At 41.9% G+C, this 16,981-nt stretch overlaps 1 protein-coding gene across 3 annotated transcripts in view; it reads left to right on the top strand.

The window, feature by feature from the left end:
• Positions 1–14,791, top strand: part of SPATS2 (spermatogenesis associated serine rich 2) — a 161,065-nt gene extending 146,274 nt beyond the window's left edge. For all 3 annotated transcript variants that reach the window (XM_034935923.3, XM_034935924.3, XM_055095685.2), the window contains 5 exons: positions 1,914–1,972; positions 6,400–6,509; positions 10,085–10,187; positions 12,012–12,226; positions 13,274–14,791. In XM_034935923.3, coding sequence (XP_034791814.2) covers positions 1,914–1,972; positions 6,400–6,509; positions 10,085–10,187; positions 12,012–12,226; positions 13,274–13,585 — 799 coding nt within the window. In that variant the 3' untranslated portion in view covers positions 13,586–14,791. The remainder of the gene's footprint in view (positions 1–1,913; positions 1,973–6,399; positions 6,510–10,084; positions 10,188–12,011; positions 12,227–13,273) is intronic.
• The last annotated feature ends 2,190 nt before the right edge of the window (positions 14,792–16,981 follow it).

Here is a 16,981-nt window from a genome sequence, read left to right as displayed (position 1 = left end):
CATAATAAAGATTGTAAGCTGCAAAAGGCTTACTTGTTTGCTGTAGTCTTTTAATAAATATTTTACAAGCTTTGTCAGAGAAAAAGGATTTGTCATCTGATGGACACAGCGTCTGCATCTTAAGGTGATTTGGCAACAGAAGAGAGGTAATGTCAAACTGTAGGCCTGGCAGCTCCTGTCTCAGTTGTGCTTTTGTTTTGTCTTTTAGGTATTCCAATGCTGCTAGAGTTCTTGGAGCAAAATATTGCCAAGGTTTGGGAAATGCTTTCTTAGCAAACTACCCCACAATAATTGTATCTTCTCTCCAGTTTGATGCTTTTGGATTAATATGCCAACCAAATTTGTTTAGTTACAAGTCTGTTTATTAACATCATGCGTAACGATTATCAAACCTATGTTCTCTGGCACTTCCCTATAAAAGATTTGCTCCTTGAGGAAATGACCCTGCCTTAGACATTTTTGTATGTCTTACACTATAGTCTCCACATTAACTACTTTGTGCTAACATAACTATGTATTGAGCTAAATTGAATTAGAGCAAGAGAGAAAGAGAGTGTGTGTGTGTGTGTGTGTGTGTGTGTGTGTGTGTGTGTGTGTGTGTGTGTGATTACAACCAGAAACAAGAGTGGAACTTTTATTTACCCTGTAGTTATATTCCCCTTCAAAAGGAGAAATCAGAATGAACTCCAAATTTGAAGAAAGTTGGAACATTGCATGTTTGTGCAAGTATTAACATTCTAGATTTTTTTTTCTTTTTGCCACCACAAAGCAAAACCGATATGGTAAGGAAAATTATTTTCATCCAGAGGTTGAATACTAGGGTACTACTGTCTCCTGATACATTGAAGGCTGTGGGCTCTTTTATAACAACATGGAAAAGCTTTATGTGCCTATAAACCATTTACATTTGCAGTGGAAAAAATTCTAATTGCCTATTTAATGTTCTTTTTCTGTAAAAAGCCTACCAGAAATCTGTAATTCCATCCTTCCTAGTTACTATTATGTGTTTCTCAGAAACTAGCACACTATATGTCTATCTTTTGACTACTTTGCATTCTAAGTACTAAAATGTAAGTGGACTTGGTGCAACCATGGTCAGCTGTTGAAGACATACAAGTCCTAATCATGGATAAATTTACTATGCCCTAGTGGGGATATTGCTTGGTAAAAATTAATTAGATGCAAGGCCATCAAATTTTATAGACCAAAATATAAATATAGAAAGTATGAGTACAGGCCGGGTGCCGTGGCTCACACCTGTAATCCCAGCACTTTGGGAGGCCGAGGCGGGCAGATCACGAGGTCAGGAGATCGAGACCATCCTGGCTGACACGGTGAAACCCCATCTCTACTAAAAATACAAAAAAAATAGCCGAGCGTGGTGGCGGGCGCCTGTAGTCCGAGCTACTCGGGAGGCTGAGGCAGGAGAATGGCGTGAACCCGGGAGGTGGAGCTTGCAGTGAGCCAAGATCGCGCCACTGCACTCCAGCCTAGGAGACAGCGAGACTCCGTCTCAAAAACAAAAAAAAGTATGTGAGTACATACATGGTTAAGTAAGTAATTTCCACACGGACTTTTGCTTTAGCACAGCTTACTAAAAAATGTGTTTTGTAGCTTGCTACTGCCATCTGCTGGTTCTCAACTCTTAGACGTCTACAATTGGTATACTGCTGCAATGTACCAATATTGCAATATAAAAGGGAATTGGGTCTATTTATTTTATTTATGGGAAAATCTTAAAATATTCTTTGTTGAGAGTAAGACATCAGAATTTGTATGTGGTCCATACAATATTATTTTTTAGTATGCTTTTAGCAAACAAACTCACTGGTCTTTCTCTACTATTAATAATGTGCTAATTTTGTATTTGAGTTTCTGATCAAACTTTTTATTCCTTTGTCATCTTTTCCTAGTTTAATGGATCGAGAAGTGGCGTTGCTTGCTGAAATGGACAAAGTGAAAGCTGAAGCAAGTAAGATGATTGATCTTTAATTAAAGCTATTACCTTCATAAATAGTAGGTACCTACTTCCCAACCCTTATAACAAAAGTTCCATATAAATACCATAATAAGAGTTTATATATTTAAATAATCTTAAGCAGTTTCACTGTACTGGCATATGAATCCTTTCAGGTGAAATAACTTTAAAGAGCCTGTTTTAAAAATATTTCCAAATCTTAATATTTTGAATGCAGAGTTCAGTGTATAAGAGACTGCATCATGGTATCTGCCACCAGGTTTTTATTTTATTTTGTTTCTTCCTGTAGTGTTTAAGCAATTCCACTGGGATTTTTTCTACTCGGAAAAAAACGTTTAGCATAATCAGAGAAGACTTCATTAGGTTGCCTACGATTGAATGTGTATACTCCTATCATTACCTATCTCAGAACTTTCTTTGTTTTCTCAGTTTATAGAACAGTCTTCACTCAATGTCTGTTATCAATGGGTAGGGAAAAAGTTAGAGAATTGAGGGTTCAAGATACCAGGTTTCTTGAAAGCTTACTAAAATAGATTCTGGAGGAATGAAGTCTAACTTTGGTGATTTGTGGGGTTTTGTACAGAAAAAACAGATACCTATTTTTTGATCATTTCTGTTAAGTGTTAGGTTAAACATACACAGCTACATGAAGACAAGGGAATACCAACTGCAACTTGTACAATGGCATTGATTTGAGGCATTTCGGTGGCAGGTTTTATCTTCCTGCATTGAATACCAGATTTATTATTAGGAAAGTTGTTTATTTTAACCCACCCCCAAACTGGTAAGAATAGAAATGCTGGGCTAGGTCGAGATCATGACTCACAGTTAAATCACTTGTGTGTGTGGTCACGGGCCAGAGGATGCAGCTTTGAAGCACTGAAATGACTTCAGCTTTGGTCCATTTTAACTTGAAAATTTGAGAATGTAGCAGAGATGCCTTCCACTGTTTTTCAGAGGTGAGATTTCGTTACATTGAGCAATATATTTTGAGTTTCTAAATTTGACATTTCAGTCCATTATTTTATCTGTATATTCTCTTTTTGAAAATGGAAATGCAGATAAACTAAAACCACTAAGAAGACATATTTCTTACTTTTGAGAAGAAGGTCCTTTTAGGCCAGGCATGGTGGCTCACGCATATAATCCCAGCACTTTGGGCGGATCACCTGAGCCCAGGAGTTTGAGACCAGCCTAAGCAACATAGTGAAACCTCATCTCTACAAAAAATAAGAAATAAGGCTGGGCGCAGTGGCTCATGCCTGTAATTCCAGCACTTTGGGAGGCTGAGGCGGGCAGATCACGAGGTCAGGAGATCGAGGCCATCCTGGCCGACATGATAAAACCCCGTCTCTACTAAAAATACAAAAATTAGCTGGGCATGGTGGCACACACCTGTAGTCCCAGCTACTCGGGAGGCTGAGGCAGGAGAATCGCTTGAACCCAGGAGGTGGAGGTTGCAGTAAGCCAAGATCACACCACTGCACTTCAGCCTGGCGACAGAGCAAGACTCCGTCTCAAAAAAAAAAAAATATATATATATATATATATATATATAAATATATAAATCAGGCATGGGGTCATGTGCTACATGTAGTCCTAGTTACTTGAGAGGCTGAGGTGGGAGGATCACTTGAGCCCAGGAGGTCGAGGCTGCAGTGAGCTGTGATTGCACCACTGTACTCCAGCCTGGGCGATAGAGCAAGACCCTGTCTTGAAATTAAAAAAAAGAAGGTGCTTTTAAGAATATTAATACATCTTTTATATTAATAGAAAATTTTGGCCGGGTGCAGTGGGTCACGCCTGTAATCCCAGCACTCTGGGAGGCCGAGGCGGGCTGATCACGAGGTCAAGAGATCAAGACCATCCTGGCCAACATGGTGAAACCCCGTCTCTACTAAAAATACAAAAATTAGCTGGGCATGGTGGCATGCGCCTGTAGTCCCAGCTACTCGGGAGGCTGAGGCAGGAGAATCACTTGAACCCAGGGGGCAGAGGTTGCAGTGAGCCGAGATTGCGCCACTGCACTCCAGCCTGGTGACAGAGCAAGACTCCATCTCAAAACTAAAAAAAAAAGAAAAGAAAAGAAAATTTCAGATAGCGAGGCTAATGTAACAAATTCCCATCACTCAGCTTCAACCAATTATCAATTTGTGGCCAATCTTATTTTATCAAATTCAGAGCTCAAAGTTTTACTTAACTTCATCAGTTTTATATCTTTAGCTCTTTTCTCCCTGAAAATCCTGGTTCTCAATGATATTACTCATTTACCAATGCTATCAAGAGTAATTACTCATTTACCAGTGCTATCAAGAGTTGCTTTTTGTTTTTTACATATTATAATTTTATTAAGTAACTGATAGGTTTGTAGTATTTCAGTCTTTTCCAGTGTTGTATAATTAGGTCCTATGAGTTATCTGTTACGTGTAGAAAGCTTTTTATTCACCTCATTTTTGCCATTTTGAGAGCTATAATTTTGTCATAGAATCACTGAATGCTAGAGCTGAGAGAAACTGAAGTTGATACAAATGGCAAATAGGTTTTATCTTGGGACCTAAACCAATAGATCATTTGTAACTGTTGGGCTTTGGTGTTAAGAAACTTTTGTAGGCATGCTCCTGACTCCTGAGAAAGTGGGCCCTGACTGATTAGTGTGACTTGGGTCTAGGCAGCCCATGTGTGCATCTCTGTGGCAGTTGGGCTGAGTAAACTTGCTAAATACATCCAGCTCTCTGTAATACCTGGTGTAACTCTTTAAAACTTCTGTTTTTTTCTGACGTGAATTTGGCTAATTCCTCAGTATGTTACAGGATTCTATGTATATCAGTTAGGGATTGAGTTTGACTACATGGAACAGAGTGGCCTAAATCAATGTGAGTGTCCTTTTTTCTCAGAAAATGAAAAGTACAGAGGTAAGCAACCCAGGGCTGGCAGGACATTTCCCAGATGACATTAGGGACCCAGGATCTTCTGTACTTCTGCCCAGCCATTCTGAGAGTATGCTTATGGTCAAAAGACAACTCCCTAGGCTCCAGTCGAGAAGGAGTAAAACGTTACATGCTAAGACTCCCTTAAAACGCTTTCCTGTAAAGCCTGCCCTTTGAGTTCTGCTTATATCTCAATGGGGAAACTATATCACATGACCGTTTCATCTGTAGCAAAGCCAGAAAATATAGATTTTTTTTTTACCCAATTATGTTGGTACCCAACAACATTGGATTTCTGATAGCCCTGAATGTTCCTGAATGTAGTTGGAAAGACTGTGTTCCATCAGCTAATGGTCTTTGCTACAGTCCTCCACTACCCAGTATCCCTCTTTTTTCCAAAATGAGAATATGTTCACCACCTCCTCAATAGCAATACCTCCAAAGTCTCATCTAGTTAGTTAATATTCAGCTGAAAGGCCAGGTCTTCAGAGTGATTTCAGATCTTCCGAGGATGGGGTCTCATAAATTAAAAGAAAGGCTAAATGCCCCCTTCTCCCACATTACATAGTTGGAGAAAGAAAAGGATAATTATAGTAAAAATTCCCACTTGGAAAAGCAATGATCAAATCTTGCTGGACGGGAAGGAATAGCAGAGTCCCTTCCCTGGTAGTAGAGAACATTCGTTGGGTGGTTTATCTGCTTCCTGGGAGGATTTCTTTGGTTTTGTTTCCACTGTAGCCCCTGTCTCTCTGGGAGATTTTTATTGTATGTTCTCTGCCATGACCATATCCAAGTTATATATCAGAAAGCATGCCAGAGAAGGTGGTTCTTAAAAGGGTGTAACAATCTAAATACCCATCACTAGGGAACTCAGTAAATAATTGTGGTATATCCACATACTGGGTGGCTGTTAAACAGAATGAAGGTGATCCAGATGTATTAATAGGGAATAAATTTCAAGATATATTAAGTAAAAATAGCTAAGGTAAAAGACCATGTGTATGATATACTTCCATTTGTGAGAAGGGAAAAAAGAGAGCTACATATGTATGCATGTTGTATGTACATACACAATATTTGGACGTGTACGTAAGAAATGGTGAACAGTCGTTTCCCCTGGAGAGGAGACCACAAAATCAGAAATAAGAGAGATGCTCTTTTCATTTTATACCCAACTTACTCTAGATGAATATTTTTTATTATGTGTACATATTTCCTTTTTAATTTATATGCATCTTGATAAAATTTTTTTGACTGGAAGGAGAAATAACAATGATTTATGAGTGTTTGTGATTTATAAAAAATATTTACCACTTAACTGCCTTCAGAGACCCAATGGAAGGTAGAGACCAGACTTTTGATATTTTCATTTTCTGGGTGGATAGGCAGCTAAGCCTTTGGCTGACCAAATACCTACTGCAAGGCTTATATTTCTAGTTCTTCTTTATCCTATTTAGCAGCAACATAAGGTTCACACTCACTTTTCCTCTACAGTGGAAATTTTGCTCAGCCGACAAAAGAAGGCTGAACTTCTAAAGAAGATGACTCATGTGGCTGTTCAAATGTCAGAGCAGCAATTGGTTGAGCTCAGAGCTGATATCAAGGTAAAACTTCTTTCTGCTTTCTGCCTTTCTTCTTATCCTCAGGGGCTAAAGTAAGAAATTTTCATAATTCATGGCCATATCTAATATATTAAACTCATGATCTTCCTTTCCCAAACCTGGCCCTCTTCCAGGTCCCTTTCTCTGTAAGTGGTATTATCATCTACCCAGTTGTCCCAGCTGGAAACCTTAGGAAATTTCTCCATTTCCCACCTTAAATCTGTCAGCACACCCCATCCATTTGACTAAATCTCAGATCTCACCTTATCTCTTCATCTCCACCACCACCATTATGATCAGGTTACCACCATCTCTTGCCTGGACTTCTGTAAGAGCCTCTTAACTGGTTCTGTTCATCCATTCTGTCTCTGCCCCACCCGCCCCACCCTCCATGTATGTTCCCCACACTACAGCAGTCTGCTTCAAACTTTCTGTTGCTTTTAGGATGAATACTATAATCCTTAATCCGGTCTGAAGGACTGTGCAGTCTTGCTCTGCCATTACCCTCAGTTCATACCATCCCCCCGGTCCTCTGCCCTCAAGCAGAGGCTGGAGGCTTCTACACTCCACAGACACATCTGCTTTTCCATCTGTCCAAATGCTCTTCTCCCTGCCTCCAACTACAGTTACCACTATTTTTTTTTTTTTTTTTGAGACAAAGTCTCACTCTGTCACCCAGGCTGGAGTGCAATGACATGCCATCTCGGTTCACTGCATCCTCCACCTCCTAGGTGCAAGCAATTCTCCTGCTCCAGCCTCCCGAGTAGCTGGGATTACAGGCGCCTGCCACCACGCCTAGCTAATTTTTTTTTTTTTTTTTTTGATTCGGAGTTTCGCTCTTGTTGCCCAGGCTGGAGTGCAATAGCGCAATCTCAGCTCACCGCAACCTCCGCCTCCCCGGTTCAAGCGCTTCTCCTGCCTCAGCCTCCCGAGTAGCTAGGATTACAGGCATGCGCCACCATGCCTAGCTAATTTTTGTATTTTTAGTAGAGATGGGGTTTCTCCATGTTGGTCAGGCTGGTCTCAAACTCTCAACCTCAGGTGATCTGCCTGCCTCAGCCTCCCAAAGTGCTAGGATTAGGGGCATGAGCCACCACGCCCAGCGGCTAATTTTTATCCTTTTAGTAGAGATGGGGTTTCATGATGTTGGCCAGGCTGGTCTTGAACTCCTGACCTCAGGTGATCTACCCGCCTCGGCCTCTCAAAGTGCTGGGATTACAGGTGTGAGCCACCGCGCCCGGCCCAGTTACCACCCTTGACCTCCTCATCCTTCCTGACTTCCCCATCATATCTCCTCATTCTGTGCTTTCAGAGCATAGTTATGACTTTATGTGCATTGGTTAATTTGTCTTCCCCACTAGATAGTGAACTTCACAGTGGCATGCAGGAGCTCCTGTCTCTCCAAGTGCCTAGCACAGCACCTTGGCATGTACTTGGTCTTCTGTAAATAGTTAGTTGACCAATTCTGATTTTATAGAGAAAAATTATCTTTGAGATGTTTGTTATAATCTATTTATAACAATTACTTGGGTTCAACATTTATACCTTTTTATTTTTATTTTTATTTTTTTTTGAGTCTCGCTCTGTCATCCAGGCTGGAGTGCAGTGGCACTGTCGCCACTCACTGCAACCTTTACCTCCTGGGTTCAAGCGATTCTCGTGCCTCAGCCTCCCAAATAGCTGGAATTACAGGCATGTGTCACCACGCCCTGCTAATTTTTGTATTTTTAGTAGAGACAGGGTTTCACCATGTTGGCCAGGCTGGTCTTGAACCCCTGACCCCAAGTGATGCACTCATCTTGGCCTCCCAAAGTGCTGGGATTACAGGCATGAGCCACCACGCCTGGCCAAATTCTTATATAAAGAACAGTGTTTCTGAGACTAAGCATGTGAACCTGAGGGAAATTGGGATATTCACGGATGGTTGTGGTCATTGGCATTCTAAATAATTGCTTATAAACTGCAAGCTGTAACAAAGGGAGTTGGCCTTCTCCACACCTGTGCCCTTTACCTCTTCTCTTTCTGAACACATAAGATTTATTGTCACACTGAGAGAACACTTGCTGCAGAGGCTGTACAACAGTCTCTCTAAAATAAAAACAGAGGTGGAACATCATCCAGGACCTTACAGGGATCCTTGCGATCGTCTGACCCAGTGTTAGACCTGTGGAGTGTTGTTGTTCTCTCACTGCCTCCCCTTTAATTCTATTGGGGTGAACTAGCCAAACCATGCAAATGTTCAGTTACTGTTTTCTGTTTAACTAAAACTATATGATTAAATTTTATAGAAAGGCCTCCTCACATTGATGCCAGTCAGTCTCATTCAACTCTCGGGGAGAAGCCGGAAACCCCTTTGCAATTAGATGAGAATGCTGGCTCTCACAGGCTTCATCTGTTCCTCTTCCCACGTGGCTGAAAAGCTGCTAGAAATATTTCTGCAGGCTGACTAAGGATCTGTTTCTCTCCACTTTTTCAGTGTACTGAAGTGGGTGCTGTGCAATTTAAATGTCTTATTTCCAGATCATTTTATTTCCGTCATTCCTATTATGTCTTTGACTCAACAAACCCTAGAATTTGTTTCAGAATTAATCTCAGACTGATATTACATGTCTGAAGGCTTTGTAACAAGAGGTTCGTGTGCTTTCCTAAGCCACAACATACTCTGAAACTTTAGGAATTCAAGGCCGGAAGGTCATTTTTCTCTCTCCTTTCCCTTTCAGTGCTTCTGGTTGCTTCCCGAGAATTCTCATGCAGAGTGGTATTAGCCCACCCCCAGTTAAGAGGAGTGCTCTGAGGGGTTCAGTTCTTCCAAATTATATCTAGGCCTTTCACTTCTCTTTTTTATCTCCTTTTCATCTGAAAAAAAAAATGATTCCAGTCTACCTTAGACATTGTTTAATGAAATAGACCCCCAGAAGCACTTTATTCCTGACATGTTTCTAGTCCCATGATTTTTATAGCATGGTTAGTTTTTGACTCAAGGGGTTGGTTACTTCTCAGCTCAGTCTGCTTAAAAGGATTAAATTACTTGCAGCATAAACTTCTCATTTGCAAAGTTGACTTTTCACATGAATGATTTTCCATCTCAAGAAATTGTTCCTATTTCAAGGACTAAGAAATCCTACTTTATTATAAAGAGATGAAGTAGGTTTCCTAAGGAAGCTCCTATTAACACCAAACCATCTATCTAAATGGTATCATTGTAGTACCTTGTAAAGATTTTTGCTGCCTCTGTTTCTATATAAAATGGAAAGACATGGAGAATAGCCAACAGTAGAAAGATGGCCCTCTACTATAAATTCTTCCCCCTTTTTTCTTTCTCTGTAGTTTCTCTTGATTATATCTAATGGGCTTTAGCCATCATGTAGCATTTCATAAACTTACAAACTTATCTGTGGGCTCTTGAGAAAATGAATGAATTTATTCGATCACCTGGCATTGGTCATGTGATGGCCATTTAATAAACTTTGAAGCAATAAAAAGACAATTGAAAATGATTGTTTTATCTGTATAGCAAGTTATAGATTCCATGGATGTTGTTTGTCTAACCTGGAGGCCTTTCTTTGTCCTTTCTCCAGCACTTTGTTAGTGAACGTAAATATGATGAGGATCTGGGACGAGTAGCCCGGTTCACCTGTGATGTAGAGACCCTAAAGAAGAACATTGATTCATTTGGACAAGGTGAGATGGTGAGAGGGTCTGGGCACTACAGGTGGTGATTATTAATTAGAGACTGACGTGCTGATTGTCTTCACCACTGATTCCTCATTAGTGCCTCTTGTTTGCTTGTTTATATGAAAACTAACTCTAGGATGCTTATGAAGTCCATGGGTGCAGATACTTTGAACTCTGAGGACAAGTATTTGCCAGCTCCCTAAATGTGAAAGACTGTTTTTTCATGCCATATTGAGAGGTGCATGATATGTGGTATAAAGAGCATGGGGCCCTACAGTCAGATCAAGTTTGAATCCCTGCCCCTACAGTAACCTCATTTTACTCCTCTCCAAAGTGGAGATAACAGGCCACGCGCCGAGGCTCACATCTATAATCCCAACAACTGGAAAGGCTGAGGCCAGAGGATCACTTTAGCCCAGGAGTTCAAGACCAGCCTGGGCAACATAGCGAGGTTCCATCTCTTCAAAAAATTCAAAAGAAAAAATTAGCCAGGTGTGGTGGCACATGCTTGTAGTCCTAGCTACTCAGGAGGTGGGGTGGGGGTGGGTGAGAGGGGGAAGATAGCTTGAGCCAGGAGTTTGAGGTTCCAGTGAGCTATGATTGCCACTGCACTCCAACCTGGGCACCAGAGCAAGACTGTGTCTCTAAAAAAATTAATAAATAGGAGAAAACAATACTTGTCTTGTCTGGCACATAATAGATCCTTAAATAAAGCATTAAAGGATAGGGGAGTGCCTGTGAGATGAGAGTTTCTAGTGACCTATTTGTCAAACCCTGAACTCAGCCTCTCTCTTCTTTCTGTCTAGTATAAAAGTGAAATATTGCCAGGCGCGGTGGCTCATGCCTGTAATCCCAGCACTTTGGGAGGCTGAGGCAGGTGAATCATGAGTTCAGGAGATTGAGACCATCCTGGCTAACATGGTGAAACCCCATCTCTACTAAAAAATACAAAAAATTAGCCAGGAGTGGTGGTGGGTGCCTGTAGTCCCAGCTAATTGGGAGGCTGAGGCAGGAGAATGGCGTGAACTCAGGAGGCGGAGTTTGCAGTGAGCTGAGATTGTGCCACTGCCCTCCAGCCTGGGCGACAGAGCGAGACTCCGGCTCAAAAAAAAAAAAGTGAAATATTTAACCTATGGCAGCAATTATAAACTCATCATTAATCCAGCTTAAAGCCAAGAAAAAAATCTAGAGAGTAGTTTTAAACCACTGGAATTCTAACACAATTTGAACTGAAAATATTAATATTTTTTTCAGTTAGGTACTTTGAATTTGGGATTAATTTTGCAGAAAGAAATTTGGCAATATACATGTTTGTTATAAAGATTAGTTCTATTCATATTTAACTGATCTTGATTATTTATACCTTGTGTCATTCAAAATTCTTTAAAAAGAATTTAGTAAAGATTTTATTTATGTACCTTTTTCTTTCTTTGCAAAGGCTGTTCTTTAGAATGTTTCTTGCATAGGAAACTGAACATATGGTCTGTACTATTGTTCCCAGGCTTAGTCAGCTGCTAGAGCCATAGTCAGGAGTTTAGGTAGTACTAGATCCAATCCCAAGAAGTCATTAGTTGGTGGGGAATGGGTAACTTTGATTTTAACTGTTCGCTTGTGTAAGAATTCCTTTACAAAGCAGTGGGGCTTTGGAGGAAGTGGAGGAAGAGGGCAGAAGGGAGATTTTTCTTCCTGTTACCAGTTTTATAGGTTTTTCTTTATTCGAATAGACAGTTCTTTATCTTAAATTGCTCGTTGTGAAATTGAGAAAGTAGAAACCTTACCCATTGTGCTGTTCTATCATATGATCATATATTCCTCATATTTCTGTTTCAGTGTCTCATCCAAAGAACAGCTATTCAACCAGATCCCGATGTAGCTCAGTTACATCTGTGTCCTTGAGTAGCCCAAGTGATGCCTCTGCTGCTTCCTCTTCCACCTGTGCCTCTCCTCCCAGCCTTACAAGTGCTAACAAGAAAAACTTTGCACTGGGAGAGACTCCTGCAGCCATAGCAAACTCCAGTGGCCAGCCCTACCAGCCACTTCGGGAGGTAACCTAGCTTCTACACTGAGCATGTTAGGAAGAAAACCCTCCAGATTGTCAAAGCTTAAATGCTGTTAGCTCAGTATATTATCTTCCTCTCTATTCCCATTCCATGCCTGTTTTGAATCCCTCCAACCCAAGTTAGTTCCTGAGAAAGCATTAGATACGTATGTTCCAAACTGCCAGCCAGTTTAGATTTCCTGTTGCCAAGAACTGCTGACTTTCTTGTGTTGGCAGTGATCCCTGCTGTTGTAGATAGTATTGCCTGGTAATTAGTCACACTGGGAGTCGTGCACCCATCTCAAGGTAGACAGGCACCACAAGTGGCAGTTTTACCAGTGTGCATCTGAAAGCAGCAGCTCCCTAGAAGCACAATGTGGAATTTACAGGGAAAGAGAGAGTGAACTGGTGCGGATGAGGGGAAAACACTAGAAAGCTGAGGAGTAATCCATAGGTTCTTCTCCTGTTTGAAGAATAAACACAAGAGCAATCCAAGGCAGTACTGTCAGTAATTCTTCAGAACTGGTATGATGTTTGGAATTGGAGGACAAAAATAAAATCCCATACCATAAGCTTTCCAGATTATAATGCGAAAGATGTGCTGAATGCCACAGCAGCATACTTTAATCTGTAGTTCATGACATTTAGCAAAGCAGGCCATAGTGATGTTTACTTTATTATTCCAAATGTGTATTATCTTTACCAATGGCCTTTTATCTGCAGAGTTCAGACATAATATAATGTACTTGTCCAATCGAGGGCTTGTAACAACCCAGAGAATGTTCTTTCTTCCTTATCTTTCTTCTTGCATCCAGCTAAAGAAAAGTAAATTCTTCAGTGGAGAAGAGCCTGGGCATGAAGAGCAGGGAAAGATGGATTAGTTCTGAAGTAGTGGCTAGGTTGGATTGGCTGAGATAATTCTTTGAGTCTTGAGAGATAACTGAGTCCCAAGCATGGAATACCACAATTCTGCTTTCAGAATACTCCTGTAAAGTGAACGAATGGGGTACCATAATGCTAGAGCACCTTGAACATTGTATTCTTTCATCTTTAGGTATTGCCAGGGAACAGACGAGGAGGACAGGGCTATAGGCCACAAGGCCAAAAGTCCAGTGACCCCATGAACCAAGGGCGGCATGACAGTATGGGTCGTTACAGAAACAGCTCGTGGTATTCATCTGGTTCCAGGTATCAGAGTGCTCCATCTCAGGCACCAGGAAACACCATTGAAAGAGGCCAGACTCACTCTGCAGGGACCAATGGAACTGGAGTCAGCATGGAGCCCAGCCCTCCCACGCCTTCATTCAAAAAGGGGCTCCCCCAGCGCAAACCCAGGACCTCTCAGACTGAAGCCGTGAACTCTTGAGAGAAAATCCAGTTGGCCTCTCTCCTCTATCCACACAATTCAACTTGATAACTGGACTTTAGGAAACTTACAGTTAGATTTAATAACAAAAAGAAGTTTATGCGTATCACTTTTTGTGCCATTCTAAGTATTTTTGGTTTCTTGTCTCCTTATTTCCTCTTTACCATTTTTGGAGGGGAAGCTATTTTTTTTCCTTGATCTTTCCCAGTGATATGGATTGAATCTGGTTGGTCATTTCCACCAGGAATCAGAGGCAGCTGTTACCAGGTTTCGGCCTTCCAGTTGACCCCTCCACTGTCCAGGCTGTCTCAGGAGGAGGTGAATCAGAGCTAGTCTGTCACCTTTCCAATCTAAGCAGAAGCCACAGGTGCCTGACAAGTTCCCTTCGAACAACTATTTGACCAAGAGAGGCAATCAGGGGATTGTATACTGCACTGGATTCGCCAGAGAAGGGAAAATTTAATTAGTGAAAAGGAAAGAACACTAGGAAACATTTGAGAACCTGCCTCTATCCCAGAATGTGCTGGAGATTTGACACTCAAATCAGTGTTTAGTCTTCTGCTTGGCACCATAGCTTAACCTGCAGTTTCTTCAAAATGCCCAATGCCTTGTTTCCTATTACCTTAGATTGCAAACCAGTCTAGGGAAGTCTATGAGAAAGTAGCATTTAATTAAAGTTAAAAAAAAAAAAAAGGTTGGGCGTTGTGGCTCATGCCTGTAATCCCAGCACTTTGGGAGGCCGAGGCGGGTGGATCACTAGGTCAGGAGTTCAAGACCAGCCTGGCCAACATGGTGAAACCCTGTCTGTACTAAAAATACAAAAATTAGCTGGGCATGGTGGCGTGTGCCTGTAATCTCAGCTACTCAGGAGGCTGAGGCAGGAGAATCACTTGAACCCAGGAGGCGGAGGCTGCAGTGAGCTGAGATTGTGCCACTGCACTCCAGCCTTGGAGACAGAGCAAGACTCAGTCTCAAAAAAAAAAAAAAAAAAAAAAGCATTTTTCTGTTTTAATGTTTGGAGACTTTTTTTTCTTTTTTTTTTTTTTGTTCTCTCCCTTTCCTGAACCCTATTCTGATCCTGAACCAAATTTATAGCAATATAATTAGTGTTAATCTGAGGCATTACTCATCAAAAAATTGCTGCAGTCTTTATAGTTGAATAAATAAAAACAACTGCATAAATATGCCCACTTTTGTTTCATAGCAGCAAGTGGTTTCATTTCATTATGTTTTTCTTTGGGCCTCATGGGGGTAGAAGTCACTCAGACAGCTTGTTCCAGGATTAAATGAGGGTATCTGATTCCCAAGTCATTTGTCTGCCACCACTGCGTACCTTCAGAACCAAATTAAAATGTGAAAGCCAGGAAGAGCAAATGCAGTTGTTCCTAGTGAGAAAGGATCATAGGATAGGGAATGGTGACTTTCCAAAGGAGAACTTAACCACTTTAAGAAAACCACAGCTCTCCAGGCTCTCCCAGGTAACCAAAGTTTATAATGGCACTGCTCTCCCCAACTCCCTGTCCCTTGACTGAGTATTGAACGTAACCGTATAATTGAGCTCCTGCGTGTAGCAGGTGGCATGGGTGCCAGACCCTTCCACCCCACACTCACCCCCAGCATCTGTGATTTAATCACAGCAGAGCTTTTCTTTCTCTGGCATGTGTTCTCCCAAGTCTGAAGCCCAGACTGTAAGTGGCAGCCGTGCAGAACGTAGCTGCCTCAGGGCTTCCCTTGCCTCCTTGGCTGAGTGAAGCTGAGCTGCCAGGGTTCAGGTTGGTTGAACACCTTCAGAGAGAGTGTGTGTATCTGTCTGTCTTTCAGTAAAGAAAACGGTAGTCAAAGAGTTCTGGGAAAGCCATTTTCCAAGAGCACCTCATTTTGGGGAATTTGTCCAACGACACCAACAGCCTGCTGGGTGTCAGGAAAAAGCCCTGCATTTCTGATTAATTGCTTACCTGTACTTTATCAGAAATCCAGAGATCGAAGTGACCTTGAAGGATTATGAGGTCTGTCCCTGTATCCAGGCAAGACCGTACTTAACCACCCAGACAGATGGGACAAGGCATGTTTATCAAAAATGCCTTGAAGTTGAAATTAAAATCTCCTTATAGAAAAATATTTGAAAATTTTTCATGACCACAAAAAGTTTGAAAACTATGAATTAAAAAAGTTTTTATTATGAAAGTAGTATTTAAAATATCTGGCCGGGCGCGGTGGCTCACGCCTGTAATCCCAGCACTTTGGGAGGCCGAGGCAGGCGGATCATGAGGTCAGGAGATCGAGACCACCCTGGCTAACACGGTGAAACCCCGTCTCTACTAAAAATAAAAAAAAAAATTAGCCGGGTTTGGTGGCGTATGCCTGTAATCCCAGCTACTCGGGAGGCTGAGGCAGGAGAATTGCTTAAACCCGGGAGGTGGAGGCTGCAGTGAGCCAAGATCGTGCCACTGCACTCCAGCCTGAGTGACAGAGCAAGACTCCGTCAAAAAAATATATATATATATATATCAGTACAGAAATATAAAAGGAAAAAAAGTTATCCATCTTTCCACTTCTCAGGGGTAATGATTGTTAATTTGGCATATATCCTTCTACACCTTTTTTCTTTTTAGAAATGGGGTCTCACTGTGTTGCCCAGGCTGGAGTGCCGTAGCTATTTACGGACATGATTAGAAGGGACTCTTGGGCTTAAGCAATCCTCCTGCCTCAGCCTCCTGAGTAGCTGGACTACAGTTGTGCACAATCACTCCTGGTTAGACTGTTTTTAAACCATGTATGTGCATATACACATGAGTATATGGGTTTTTAATTTTTTTTATACAAAGATCATATTGGGCTGGGTGCGGTGGCTCACGCCTGTAATCCCAGCACTTTGGGAGGCTGAGGTGGGTGGATCACCTGAGGTCGGGAGTTCAAGACCAGTCTGACCAACATGGAGAAACCCCATCTCTACTAAAAATACAAAATCAGCTGGGTGTGGTGGTGCATGCCTGTAATCCCAACTACTCAGGAGGCTGAGGCACGAGAATCACGTGAACCTCGAAGGCGGAGGTTGTGGTGAGCCGAGATCACGCCATTGCACACCAGCCTGGGCAACAAGAGCAAAATTCTGTCTCAGCTGGGCGCGGTGGCTCATGCCTGTAATCCCAGCACTTTGGGAGGCCGAGGCGGGCAAATCATGAGGTCAGGAGATCGAGACCATCCTGGCCAACATGGTGAAACCCCGTCTCTACTAAAAATACAAAAATTAGCTGGGCGTGGTGGCTGGTGCCTGTAATCCCAGCTACTCAGGAGGCTGAGGCAGGAGAATCACTTGAACCAGGAGTCGGAGGTTGCAGTGAGCTGAGATCGCACCACTGCACTCTAGCCTGGTGACAGAGAGAGACTCTCAAAAAA

Source organism: Pan paniscus, chromosome 10 (genome assembly GCF_029289425.2).
Source record: "Pan paniscus chromosome 10, NHGRI_mPanPan1-v2.0_pri, whole genome shotgun sequence".
Taxonomy (NCBI): domain Eukaryota; kingdom Metazoa; phylum Chordata; class Mammalia; order Primates; family Hominidae; genus Pan; species Pan paniscus.
This window is presented reverse-complemented; position numbering and strand designations above follow the sequence as displayed.